The 11646-nt window shown below is 37.4% G+C and overlaps 2 protein-coding genes across 2 annotated transcripts; both read left to right on the plus strand.

Annotated features, from left to right (window-relative positions):
* Positions 1-394: 394 nt before the first annotated feature.
* On the plus strand, positions 395-8796 carry slc22a7a (solute carrier family 22 member 7a). Its single transcript, XM_079596929.1, has 10 exons — positions 395-1019; positions 1725-1828; positions 2258-2412; positions 3256-3424; positions 3632-3749; positions 3857-3966; positions 4062-4276; positions 4378-4486; positions 8097-8303; positions 8460-8796. The coding sequence occupies exons 1-10, from the start codon at positions 618-620 to the stop codon at positions 8539-8541; spliced, it is 1671 nt and encodes a 556-aa protein (XP_079453055.1). The 5' UTR covers positions 395-617; the 3' UTR covers positions 8542-8796.
* Positions 8797-9080: 284 nt separating this feature from the next.
* On the plus strand, positions 9081-10595 carry wdr83os (WD repeat domain 83 opposite strand). The gene is made up of 4 exons (XM_079598622.1): positions 9081-9256; positions 9747-9852; positions 9999-10096; positions 10257-10595. The coding sequence occupies exons 1-4, from the start codon at positions 9207-9209 to the stop codon at positions 10321-10323; spliced, it is 321 nt and encodes a 106-aa protein (XP_079454748.1). The 5' UTR covers positions 9081-9206; the 3' UTR covers positions 10324-10595.
* The last annotated feature ends 1051 nt before the right edge of the window (positions 10596-11646 follow it).

An 11646-nucleotide genomic window follows, 5' to 3' on the forward strand; every position in this document is an offset into this window, starting at 1 on the left:
AGATGTCACAAAACAGCAAGTTACTAAACCAAACAACAAAAGCAATGATAAAGCGGTGTTAATATGATGGAAACACAAGTACCGGTATCAGAAAGTTGAGTAGGTTTTACTTAATTTTATGACGCTGATTTTTACGCTTTAATTTCTACAATCTTAAATTGAGTATGAATTTAGAATTTACTATGTTTTTTTTTGTTTATTCTTGCCTGAACTAACCTAAATTACATTTGTTTTTCTGTGGTATTTACTTCACCACAGAATCATTTTTTGTGGAACTAATGTATTTTCCTTTTCTTCTCTCCGGCTAGTCAGGTGAGGGATAGTGAACTTTTAAGGCCTGGGATTCTTCTTTTTCTTGAGCTTACCAAGACAAAGACCTTCTTGTGTCTCATTCAGGCCCTGGAAAGCGTGACAGGGAACAGTATTATGATAACATATAGCAATTCAGCACTGCTCATCTCCTCAGACTACTCTCCACTTGCCGTTCACTGTAGACCAAACAAAGTGTGTCTCTAGAAAAGAGCCAATTTCATTGAGAAGATCTCGATTCTGATGGGTGAGTAGAACGAGCATTCGCAAAAGATATATCTACTTGGTAGCTTATCTAACTTTCAGCTATGAGGTTTGACGACATCCTTCAAGAAATTGGTGGCTTCAACAAGTTCCAGTTTCTGGTTCTATACATCCTGTGGCTCCCACGGATCATCCTTCCACTGCATTTCCTGCTCCACAACTTCATCTCAGGTGTGCCACCCCACCACTGTGCCCTGCCTCACTTGGACGGCCGGTACACAGGTGGCACAGAGAACGACAGTGAAGCGGCACGGATTCTGGCTTTTGGCATCCCACGTAATGCAGATGGCTCCTACAGCTCCTGCAAGATGTACCCTATTCCATTGGACTTTAACCCTGATGGTGACCTGTCCCTACTGTATGGAAACCGATCAAATGTGTCGGTGCCATGCCAGCACGGATGGGCATATGACCGCTCACAGTTCACCTCAACAACCGCCACGGAGGTAAGAATATACAAGGCACATTCCTCTATTTTAGGGGTCCTCAACTCAAAGGCCCCCATTGTCAAAGACAACATTAGAAAGGCGCCAATATATATATTGTAATTCTGATGTAATGACAAAGCTGCTTATTTTTGCACTTTTCTATTTAATTAAACTAAGAGTGGTAATATATTAAAATAATTGAACAAAATTTAAATTCAATTCTATAATTCCATAAATGCCAATAACTATGTTCTTCAGGGTTTACACTTTTTATAACCAATGAATTTAAATGGGTTTTTTTCTATACTTTCATGATTATGGGGATTTTACTCACAAATGTTAATTTCTAGTTTGGCATAACTAATAACTAGAATTCACACTGAACTGTCACACTGTTTTCCAAGACCATGACTAGCCTGGTTCTTAAATAAATATGAGTTGTTGAGGGAATTATTTAAAATAAGAAATACGATTCCAGTTTGCAACTTGATTTTTAGCAGTTCTAGCTTATTTTGAAGCATGTTTTGTCATATTATAAATCATTATAAGCCATCTTGAGACCCCCTATGAGAATCACGGCTCTGTTTTATATGTTGATGAAAATGTATTCATTAATTTTCATGCTGTTCATGGACCTTATTTCACCCATATGTTCTCTAACAAAGACATTATAAGAAATCTGCAAGGACTTTATCAAGGTGTGATTTGTCTCTCTTTTTCTAGTGGGACCTGGTATGCGACGACAAAAAGCTAAACCAAGCCCTTGCCACGTTTTTCTTCATTGGAGTTACAATTGGTGCTGTTGTGTTTGGCCAGTTGGCAGACAAGTATGTTATCAATATTATGTTTTAGAATAATTAGTTCCATGCTATTTTTTTTTCTATGACCAATTATGTTCTAGTATTTTTGTGACCACATCCGAGTTTCCTTAGGCTCAAAGTTGGTCACATGATTTTACTACAATAAAGTGTCTTTACTCACATGTCTGAGGTTGAAAAATGATTAATTCCCCTTGATTTGTTCTGCATAGCTGATTTGTACATATTCATAATCATTCTTTGCTTTTACTATAGAGTTTTTTTCTCGAGTTATACTCGCTATTTGTCACGGAACGTCACAGTTGAACCCACATCTAAAACTGCTTACCTCAGGCTATTTGTGTAAAGAGCAAGAGACATTTTCCCATGTGATTTTCACTCTTATAAAATGGTCTAATATCCTGTGTGGTTAAATATGTCTTTTAAATCACTCCACAGGTTTGGTCGTAAGCCAATGATTCAGGTGTCATTTGTGGTCAGTGCTATTTTTGGAATTGTCGAGGCTTTTTCTACATCTTACGTGATGTTCGCCATAGCAAGAACCTTGTGCGGACTTGCCTTGACCGGGATGTCTATCACCACAGTGGCCCTGTGTATTTATCAATTTATCATTTCTTTAATCTTCAATCTCTCTAGTCAACATGATTAAAATGATCCTTGTGAATTATTCATCAATGCATGTTGTCCAATGTATATAAATGTATATACACTACCATTCCAAAGTTTTGGGGTTGGTAAGATTTTATTTTTAAAGAAGTTTCTTGTAAATGGTGCTTTATTTGCAGTAAATACAGTCATATTATAAAAACTTAAATAACTTTTTTTTCTATTTAAATATATTTTAAAATGTAATTTATTAATGTAGCCTAATGGCAAATCTCAATATTCATCATCATTACTCAGTCTTCAGTGTCACATGATCCTTCAGAAATCATTCTTCACTCAAAAAAAAAAAAAAGAGTTGTTTCAACCCATGTTCGGGTCAAATATGGACAAACCCAACTGTTTGTATACATTTTTTAATAAAATTTTAAAACCCAACATTTGGATTTGTTCATATATGCTCCAAACATGGGTTAAAACAACTTAGCATTTTTTTTAGAGTGCATTAAAATTATTTCTGAATGATCATGTGACACTGAAGACTGCATTAATCATGTGAAAGAAACATTTCTTATTATTAATGTTGAAAATAGTTGTGCTGAAAATTATTATTAAAATCTTTTGCGACATTATAAATGTCTTACTTTGACCTTTTATCAATTTGATGCATCCTTTTTCAAAGTAGGTTGAGAAAGTAGCATGTTGCTTCTTTATTAATAAATAATAAATGACTAAAAAAATACATAATCTGAAATGATCCCTGTTAAAACTCTACCAGATTATTCACAGTATTGTTTTCACCGACTCTAACATGAACTCTGCTCTCTCGACAGGTGTTGAGTGGACAGACGTTAAACATCGCACATTTACGGGTACCATCATCAGTCTCGGATGGAGTGTAGGGAACATGCTTCTGGCTCTTCTGGCATATCTCATCAGGGACTGGCGCCATCTCATCCTGGTTGTGACATCACCCTGCCTTGTTGGCATAATTGCCTGGTGGTGAGTGGTGGAACTGCAAGTGAAAGAATAACGGGTTATTGGACCAGAAAAAAATGGTGGGATTTGAAATACAAACGATTAAAAAGGAAGAAAATATTGTCCGATTTCTATTTATTATGAATTAACACATTTTTGTACAAAAATATAACCTTTAAATGTGCATCATGACTACAAGACTATTTTTCTCCTTTGCAATTCACTCAAAAGGTGGATTCCTGAGTCAGCGAGATGGCTGCTGACCAAAGGCAGGGTAGAAGAGGCACATAAGTATCTCACTCAGTGTGCTAAGATGAATGGAAAGTACACTCAAAAACTAGAAACTGAGGTAAACGCACTTAGCCGAGCTTTCATTTGTTATAACCAATTTTGAACACATCCTTTATCTCTTGATTAAAAACTAAATAAAACATCTCATTGTCATCTATATACTAGACCTTAAAGAAAATCACCATTTCTGAGGTCTCTGACAAGGATCATTCCTACCTTGATCTAGTGAGGACACCGAAACTGAGGAAGATTGTGCTTTTGTCAGGGATTTTCTGGTATGTGATTACCTTTTTTTCTCCATTGTGATATATAGCTGTCAATATGTATTATTGATTATTTTTTAAATAAAACATTCTGTTTGAATTGACAGGTTTGCAGTTGCGTTTACCTACTATGGCATCAGCTTCAACATCACCGGGTTTGGTCTGAACATCTATCTCACGCAGTTTGTCTATGGAGTCATTGAAGTCCCAGCTAAGGTTGGGACTTACTTCACTCTGGATCGGATTGGACGGAGAAACGGCCAGGGGTGGTCTCTCATTATAGCAGGAGCTCTGATTGGACTAAACAGTATAATCCCAACAGGTACTCCTTCATTCTTTATCATGCTGCATCTTTGTCTTTGACCTCTTATTTTTGATGGTGGATATATGAATGACTGAAGAATTGTGCTATTTCATCTGCAGAGTGGGCCGTTGTGCGTACAGGAATCGCAGTTATTGGGAAGGGATTCTCAGAGGCAGCATTTACCATTGCCTTCTTGTACACATCTGAGCTCTACCCTACAGTACTCCGGTATTTTAAAAAATACAGCACTTGTAAAGTTTTAGATAAAATTATATTTAAAATGTAATTTTAGATAAAATGTTATTGCCAAGGGTTTTACATTTTTCATATGCCACGGATCCCATCCTAAAATTTTAAAGACGTCAATCTTTTTATAAACACCCAAATGTATACAATGAAAAGTTAATATTATAAATTTAAAATTGGTTTGTTAGATTATTTCTGTTACAATTCCTGTCTTGTTTCCCCTGTCTTTTGTTTAAGGACTTTTATTTTAAAGTGTATTTTTGTTTTTATTGTTCCTGCTGTTTGACTTCCTGTGATTAGGTCCTTATTTTATTTAGCTGTGTCTCATTTCGAAGGCTGCGTCCCCTGGAGGCCGCATTTGTCAGCTACTTATGTCATCAATGATGTCTCATTTCGTAAAAGTAAACATTACATCCCAAAGTCATAATAAAAATGCCACAACTTAGGCTTCACAAGGAATAACGGTCAATGTTATAATAGTTACTTTTTCTGAAATGAGACATCCTTGATGACGTATACGGCTGAAAAATGTAACCTCCGGTAGATGCAGCCTTCGAAATGAGACAGTTTTCATTGCTGCCTCGTTTGTTCCCATAGTTACCCTTGTTTGTTCCCATAGTTACCCTTGTTTGTTTCCATAGTCGTTAGACTCCATAGCAACTCATTACCCAAACCTGTTCCTTGTTCCAGCCCTTGTTATCTTGTGTATTTAGGGCCCGTTTACTCACCATTTTCAACAAAAACTGAAAACTTTTAATGCGTTTTGGCTCTTCATTTACACATCAACAGCATTTTGGATTCAGCATTCTGAAAACTAAAGTATTTGAGATTTTAAGGGTACGTTTACACGACATTGATGTAGTAAAAACAGAACGTTTTTCCTTTGCGTTTTTTTTGCGTACAGACAACAACATTGTCAAAACAATCCCCATTCACACGGATTCCCGAAAACAAATAAAAACTCTGTATTATGCTGCCAGGCCAGTAGTTGGCAATGTCACTTTATAAAGAAACACTAAAAACACTATGTTCTTGGCCTGGTCAGAGCCCGTCTACGGAGAGCCTGCCCACTCCCTATTAAGTCCTATTGTACCGAATTTTGGTTGTAACGTTAGTTCCACTGGGGGCGATCGCCCATGAGTGCAAAATGAATGGGAGCTAGACGGCTAAATTTGTCTCTTTCACCCGATTGCCGTTGAGAAATCTCCGATTTGATTGTAAGTTTTGCAAGTTCAACACTGGTTATAGGTCGAAAGTTGAATGAACGAGTACTTATGTCCTTTCGATTTCTTACAGGTTGAGTTGTTGTTTCCCATTACACGATAGTAATCTGCTAATGAACGCTGATTGGTCAGTGAAGGACTGATTACAACCAGAGATACCGAAGCGGGACGAGAATGTCTTCTAGCAAAAACTCTTCTAGCACGTGTATTTACCTGTGTCAGCTGTGTCGTCGATGCCTCGAGAAAAAAGAAAGTGCAGAGCCCGAAAGCGCCACTGAAGGATTGCCGTAAAGCAGTATCTCTGGTCGTATGATGTGTATGACGTCATTGACATTTTAAAATACTTTTTAAAGCAAATAAGTGACTCTAAAAAATCTAACACCCAGCAATGTGTAATTTATTTGCATCTCCTTTCGAATACAACATTCAAATGGCTAGACAAAAAATTATATCCTGATAAAAGTGGATTTTGAGGGGTATAGCTCCATAGACCTCCATTCATTCTGCACTCGTCATGTGAGCGCCCTCATATGGAACCAGAGTGGAACTGCAACCAGTTCAGAAGCCGGAAGTTTAATGAGTGGCGGTTCTTGGTTCTCCCCTTATTAGACATTCTCTGGCCTGGTTTTGTCCATAGACAGTATATAAGATGGACACAGCGACCCCATAGACTTCAACGGAGAAAAGTGAAGCCCATTTGAAGCACTCACTTCCTGATCGCCAGGCGAACTGCGCAGGCTCAAACTGAGCTTGAACACGTGAGCAACGTGTCTGACAGTTGTCAGTCTTCTAGTAGCTGTGCGGAGAGAAATCTGAATCATTCCCTTCCGAATCTCGCAGAGACGGAGAGCGTGAGCATTAGCTGTCCATGAGCTAGCAGCAGGATCAACTTTATCACTCTCTGTGGGCTACTCCCTTCACTTTATCGGACTTAATGCCTCCACGTCCCCCCGATTGCCTGCGAGCTTCTCCGCCGGTCTATACGGTAATTTCTCTACAGTGCGACAGAGAGTCGCGTGAGTTATGACGCAATCGTTAGCCTATTTTTACAAAAACGGCTTCTACGGGGCCATAACGTAAGGTACAAGGTAATGGAGCCTTTTATACATTGTCGAGTTTCTTTAGAAATAAATAATGGACAAATGGAGTCTTTGGACGCATCAGATGTAAAGTTATTCGCTGTCAAAGTGACGCAAAAATGAATGGGAGTCAATGGAATGCTAACAGCAGGTGAAGTTCTGCTACAATGGCGGCGCCCGCGGAGGCTTCAGTTTCCGGCGGATGGATTCATAGACATGTATAGAAAGGCTAGATGGCTTACCAGGGCTGAGAGCCAATGGGACCCGACGACGTCACACGGCGGCCATCTTAGGACAGGACCGCTCGTCCAGTTATAACATTAAAGTCTATTGTGCATGTAGTGCTGAAATAACTATATTTTGCTCAATTTTCAACCGATTTTCAAACGGCTTGGTGTGTCATAAACGTCAGGGATGCGGCTATTTAACTGCATACTTGTGAAAAATTATAGCCAAACATCGGCATCAGCACAAATCATAGCCACGTTAATAAGGTTTGTAATAAACCAAACCGTTTGTAAATCCGTCAAGAATTCAGCAAGTTACGAGCATTTGTCACTCACCTTCCGTCCACAGCAGCAGGGAGCAGCAGCGCAGTCTCCTGACCTAAGATGGCCGCCAAGTGACGACACAGCTGACTCCGCCTTGAGCCATCTAGCCTTTATACATGTCTATGGATGGATTACCCCCTTGGTTTTGTCCAGTGATGGCTGTTCCTATTTTGTTCCTCGTTACTCTGTGTTTTCAGTTCATTCCTGATGTTCTGCGTTTCTTTAGATTTTTTGAGTTACCTTGTATATTTCTGTAGCTTAATAAATAACGCACTGCATTGGGGGTCCAACTCTCCCTAATTTCTGAGTCTGCTCAGCATTAAAATTATATTATTTTTTTTCTACTCACTAGAATAATGTAAACTGTTAAATGTATTTATTTATTTAATTATGTAATTCTACTTTAATTTTTATTTATTTATATTAATCAAATGTTTATTTATTTTAATCTGATTTATTTCATTAATAACTAACTGCTTTTTAGTTTCAATCACATTTGTATTAATTAAATAAATAATTTATTTATTTGCTTAATTATTTTTGTTACTTTTTTTTTTTTTTTTTTTTTTACAAATTATTATAAATGTTTTACTTTTCCACGGACTCCCTGTCACTCCCATGCGGCCCCCTGCGGGTCCCTGGACCCTAGTTTGAAACCCCCTGATTTAATCCATATTTATGAGCCACCTCTTGCCTTTGGAATGAAGCTACTCACTCTGCTTCTCTGTATCTTTCATAGGCAGTGTGGTTTGGGCTACACCTCTTTTATAGCCCGTATCGGAGGTGCGCTCGCACCCATGGTCATATTATTGGAGGACATGTGGCGCTTTGCACCGCCTCTAGTGTTTGCTGCCACTGCAGTTTTCAGCGGATGTGTGGTCTTCCTGCTGCCTGAGACCACCAACGTTCAGCTTCCAGAGAACATTCTGGATATAGAGGAGGGGAGGTATAGTATCAGATCATATATCCAGTATAAGGATGCCAGAAGAGCTTTCTGCTGAATCACACAAAATACCACAACAACAAATATTAAATTCCATAATACTGCATCTTGATATAAGATCACATTGTGAAATATTGATCATTTATTTATTTATTAAAGGCACACAGTGTCCACGGAACCAGAGAGGGATGTTGAGCTCTTTGAGATGAATTCTGCGGCTTTACGAGAGAAGGACTCGTAAAGGCAAATACTGTCAGAAGAACAACGACTCCTTACGGTTCAACATCCTTATGGACAGCTGTGAATACATAACATCAACTGCCAGACATTTTATGGTGCACAAGGGATTAAAAAAAACATTTTTGAGGTTTTACAAGACTAAGAAACAAGTAAAATGTCATTGAATTTAAAAGTCAACAAATTGCTGTCTATTAAAATAAGGTGTTTTTTGTATTTTATCTTCTGAAAATAAATAAAATGTAATGGTGCAAATGTCCGAATGGTTCTTGTGTTCTTGTACATATGCATTTATCTTGATATGAAAAAATATTTAAAACGTTTGATACTTTTGTATCATGGAATGCAAAACATATGCAATATGCTTCTTTAATAGACTGGAATTTTGAATGTATTACTCGTGGCACTTACCACTATTTCTTAACAGTATTTGCATTTTAATAATAACTTGCCTATAAATAATTAGACCTAAATTAATTGTTACTACTGTTATCTGAATTTTCCACACACTTACATTAACACTCCTTAGCGGCAGGGGGTGCTAGTGCACCGCATACAGCTTTACATACAACACACTGAGGCGTAGTAGAATTTCACAGGTCAGCTGTTCGCTGACGTGCTGATCTTAAACCCCTCAAAGAAGTTTTCATTTTATTAGGATTTTAAAATATGACCCTAAACAACATGGCAGACCTAAGACGACCGAATAAGATCTTTCGGTGGGTATTATGTCCGTGTTTAACAATTTTTTTATTTACTATTTTCAGAGGAGTGATTCTGATTGGCTCTCGTTAGCATCACTGTTAGCCGCAGTTCGGCTAATGATTAGTAGAGATTAAACCAGATTTTCACTGAAGATGTATGGTTTTTACCTAACGTTAATGATATACTTTTAATTAAATAGTCATTTTTATTAATGTTACTTGTTAAATTGTACAAATATGAATTCAACAATGTTAAGTAGTGCTAATTTATTACTGACAGTAATTCGTATCGTTACTGTTGCATATATTTATGTTATTATCTAATGCTTCATTTATTTCGGTTGGTTCACCTAGATACTGGATGTATTTATGGCTATCTCTGATGAAATCATGTGATGTTTGTGTTCTGTGAATTTTATATGAAATCGATGCTGGATTAAATGACAGACAGCATTGATAGCATAGAGACTATTAATAGTCGAGGCATATTGTGTTTGTTTTACAGCTACAAGCCACCCAATACCGAAACGAACCCGACATTGGAAGATCCTACACCGGATTACATGAACCTGCTCGGCATGATCTTCAGTATGTGTGGCCTGATGCTCAAGGTGACCTCATTCTCATCTACAAAAACTCCTGTTTACAGTCAACGCTGCTGTTTATGAATGCTCACTGTTTGTGATTAAAACATGAGCAGAATGATTCTCAGTGATTATGTAATGTCAAATTGTGTTTCCTTTGTGTATTTTGGCAGCTTAAATGGTGTGCATGGATTGCAGTGTATTGCTCGTTCATCAGTTTCGCCAATTCACGAAGCTCAGAAGACACTAAACAAATGATGAGCAGCTTCATGTGAGTTGCTTATGCTCATTTGTCATTCTCATAATGAATTGCAGTGTTTTTTTGTTTTGTTTTAATTGATCAACGTTAACGTTTAGTCTACCTGAACAATTTCTCAAATGGTATGTTTCTGGGATCGTATGCCAAATGAAACATGCATTCATTCCTTCAGGCTGTCCATATCGGCAGTCGTGATGTCGTATTTGCAGAACCCGCAGCCCATGTCGCCGCCGTGGTAACAAATAATCCAGACCCAGGGAGATATCTCAGCAGGGACGGCATGAGAACCAGCTGATCCTCCCACTGTCCTTCTGGAACACAGGGACATACACTCATCAGCCCAGCTGGCCAATCAGAGGCTGTCAAATTGACCAGTGTAGCTCCTGTTTGACCTTTCAAGTTGTCTCTGTGCTCACCGATTTTTATGTATGTGACTGACCAGTGACCACACTATGCTAAAAATATTCATATGTTTTGAATGATTTTGAGAAATAAATGACTGTTTTAAACATTTCTTTGTGGCTTTATTTTTCATATACACAAGTAATTAGTGCTAAGTAGGACACTTAGACGTGCATAACTAGCAGGTGAGATTTTAGAGATTGACTATATCAACTATATGTGTGGACAGAAGTATAATAAGCTTTTTATTTAGTTAGATTTAGTATTTCCATGTGTGCAGTAAGAAACCTCTGCTAAACAAATATAGGCTACAGCACCGCACAGACGTGCCAGATTCATTCCTCTCTCAGTGTGTCCAAAATGGATTCTGCTCAGGCCTAGAGGATTTAAGGAACAACTGGCAACTCGTGAATTTGCATTTTTGGAAGTTATTTTTCTTATTAAGAGGAGCAATGTGCATATTTTGATTGATGGCTTTATAACACAAGGCCAGTTTCTTCAAAAATCTGTAAAAAATTAAAATATTTTTTTGTCTGTAACTATTATGCTGTTACCACTATGGTTTGAGCACTTTTCTGACAATATTACAATATTATATGATTTATTTATATGATATGTGTTCTGATGGCAAATATATCCTGTGATTTCTGTTTTTTTTTGTATGTATATATATATATATATATATATATATATATATATATATATATTTAGACATTAAAAACACGAGCAATTAAGCATGACTCTAAAATGATAAGACACATTATTTATTATTTCAGCTTTTGTGTATCGCATTTTATTAAATGTCTTATGACGAATGTTTTATGTCACTAATGGTCAAAGCTGAGTAAGACGTTGAGTCAGCATTTTACCGTCATCTGACAATTCAGACCACCTTTCTCACGTCTGAGCGAGTTTATTGGCTAATTCATAATCTATAAAATGTTAAATCAACCCAATAATGATCATTTATTATGAATTATCATATGACATTTTATTGTTTGTGGATATTTATTTTTACGTAGCCTAACGACTGCTTAGTGAAATTCGCATTTAGGCTATATTTCCCGTATGAATAATAACGTGTACGTCTCATAATAAACCTGCGGAAGGAATGAAAAATTACACAACCACGCCGTCTCTCACCCATCGCGCAGCAGCAG

Source organism: Phoxinus phoxinus (genome assembly GCF_949152265.1).
Source record: "Phoxinus phoxinus genome assembly, chromosome: 22".
NCBI classification, from domain to species: Eukaryota; Metazoa; Chordata; class Actinopteri; order Cypriniformes; family Leuciscidae; genus Phoxinus; species Phoxinus phoxinus.

Excerpts from the sequence above, each read along its gene's own strand:
- wdr83os (XM_079598622.1), top strand. The coding sequence starts at position 9,207 with ATGACCCTAAACAACATGGCAGACCTAAGACGACCGAATAAGATCTTT. Across the intron at positions 9,257-9,746 it reads CGACCGAATAAGATCTTTCG|CTACAAGCCACCCAATACCG; the intron begins GTGGGTATTATG and ends TTTGTTTTACAG. Across the intron at positions 10,097-10,256 it reads CAAATGATGAGCAGCTTCAT|GCTGTCCATATCGGCAGTCG; the intron begins GTGAGTTGCTTA and ends TCATTCCTTCAG.
- slc22a7a (XM_079596929.1), top strand. The coding sequence starts at position 618 with ATGAGGTTTGACGACATCCTTCAAGAAATTGGTGGCTTCAACAAGTTC. Across the intron at positions 3,967-4,061 it reads CTTTTGTCAGGGATTTTCTG|GTTTGCAGTTGCGTTTACCT; the intron begins GTATGTGATTAC and ends TTGAATTGACAG. Across the intron at positions 4,487-8,096 it reads CTCTACCCTACAGTACTCCG|GCAGTGTGGTTTGGGCTACA; the intron begins GTATTTTAAAAA and ends TATCTTTCATAG.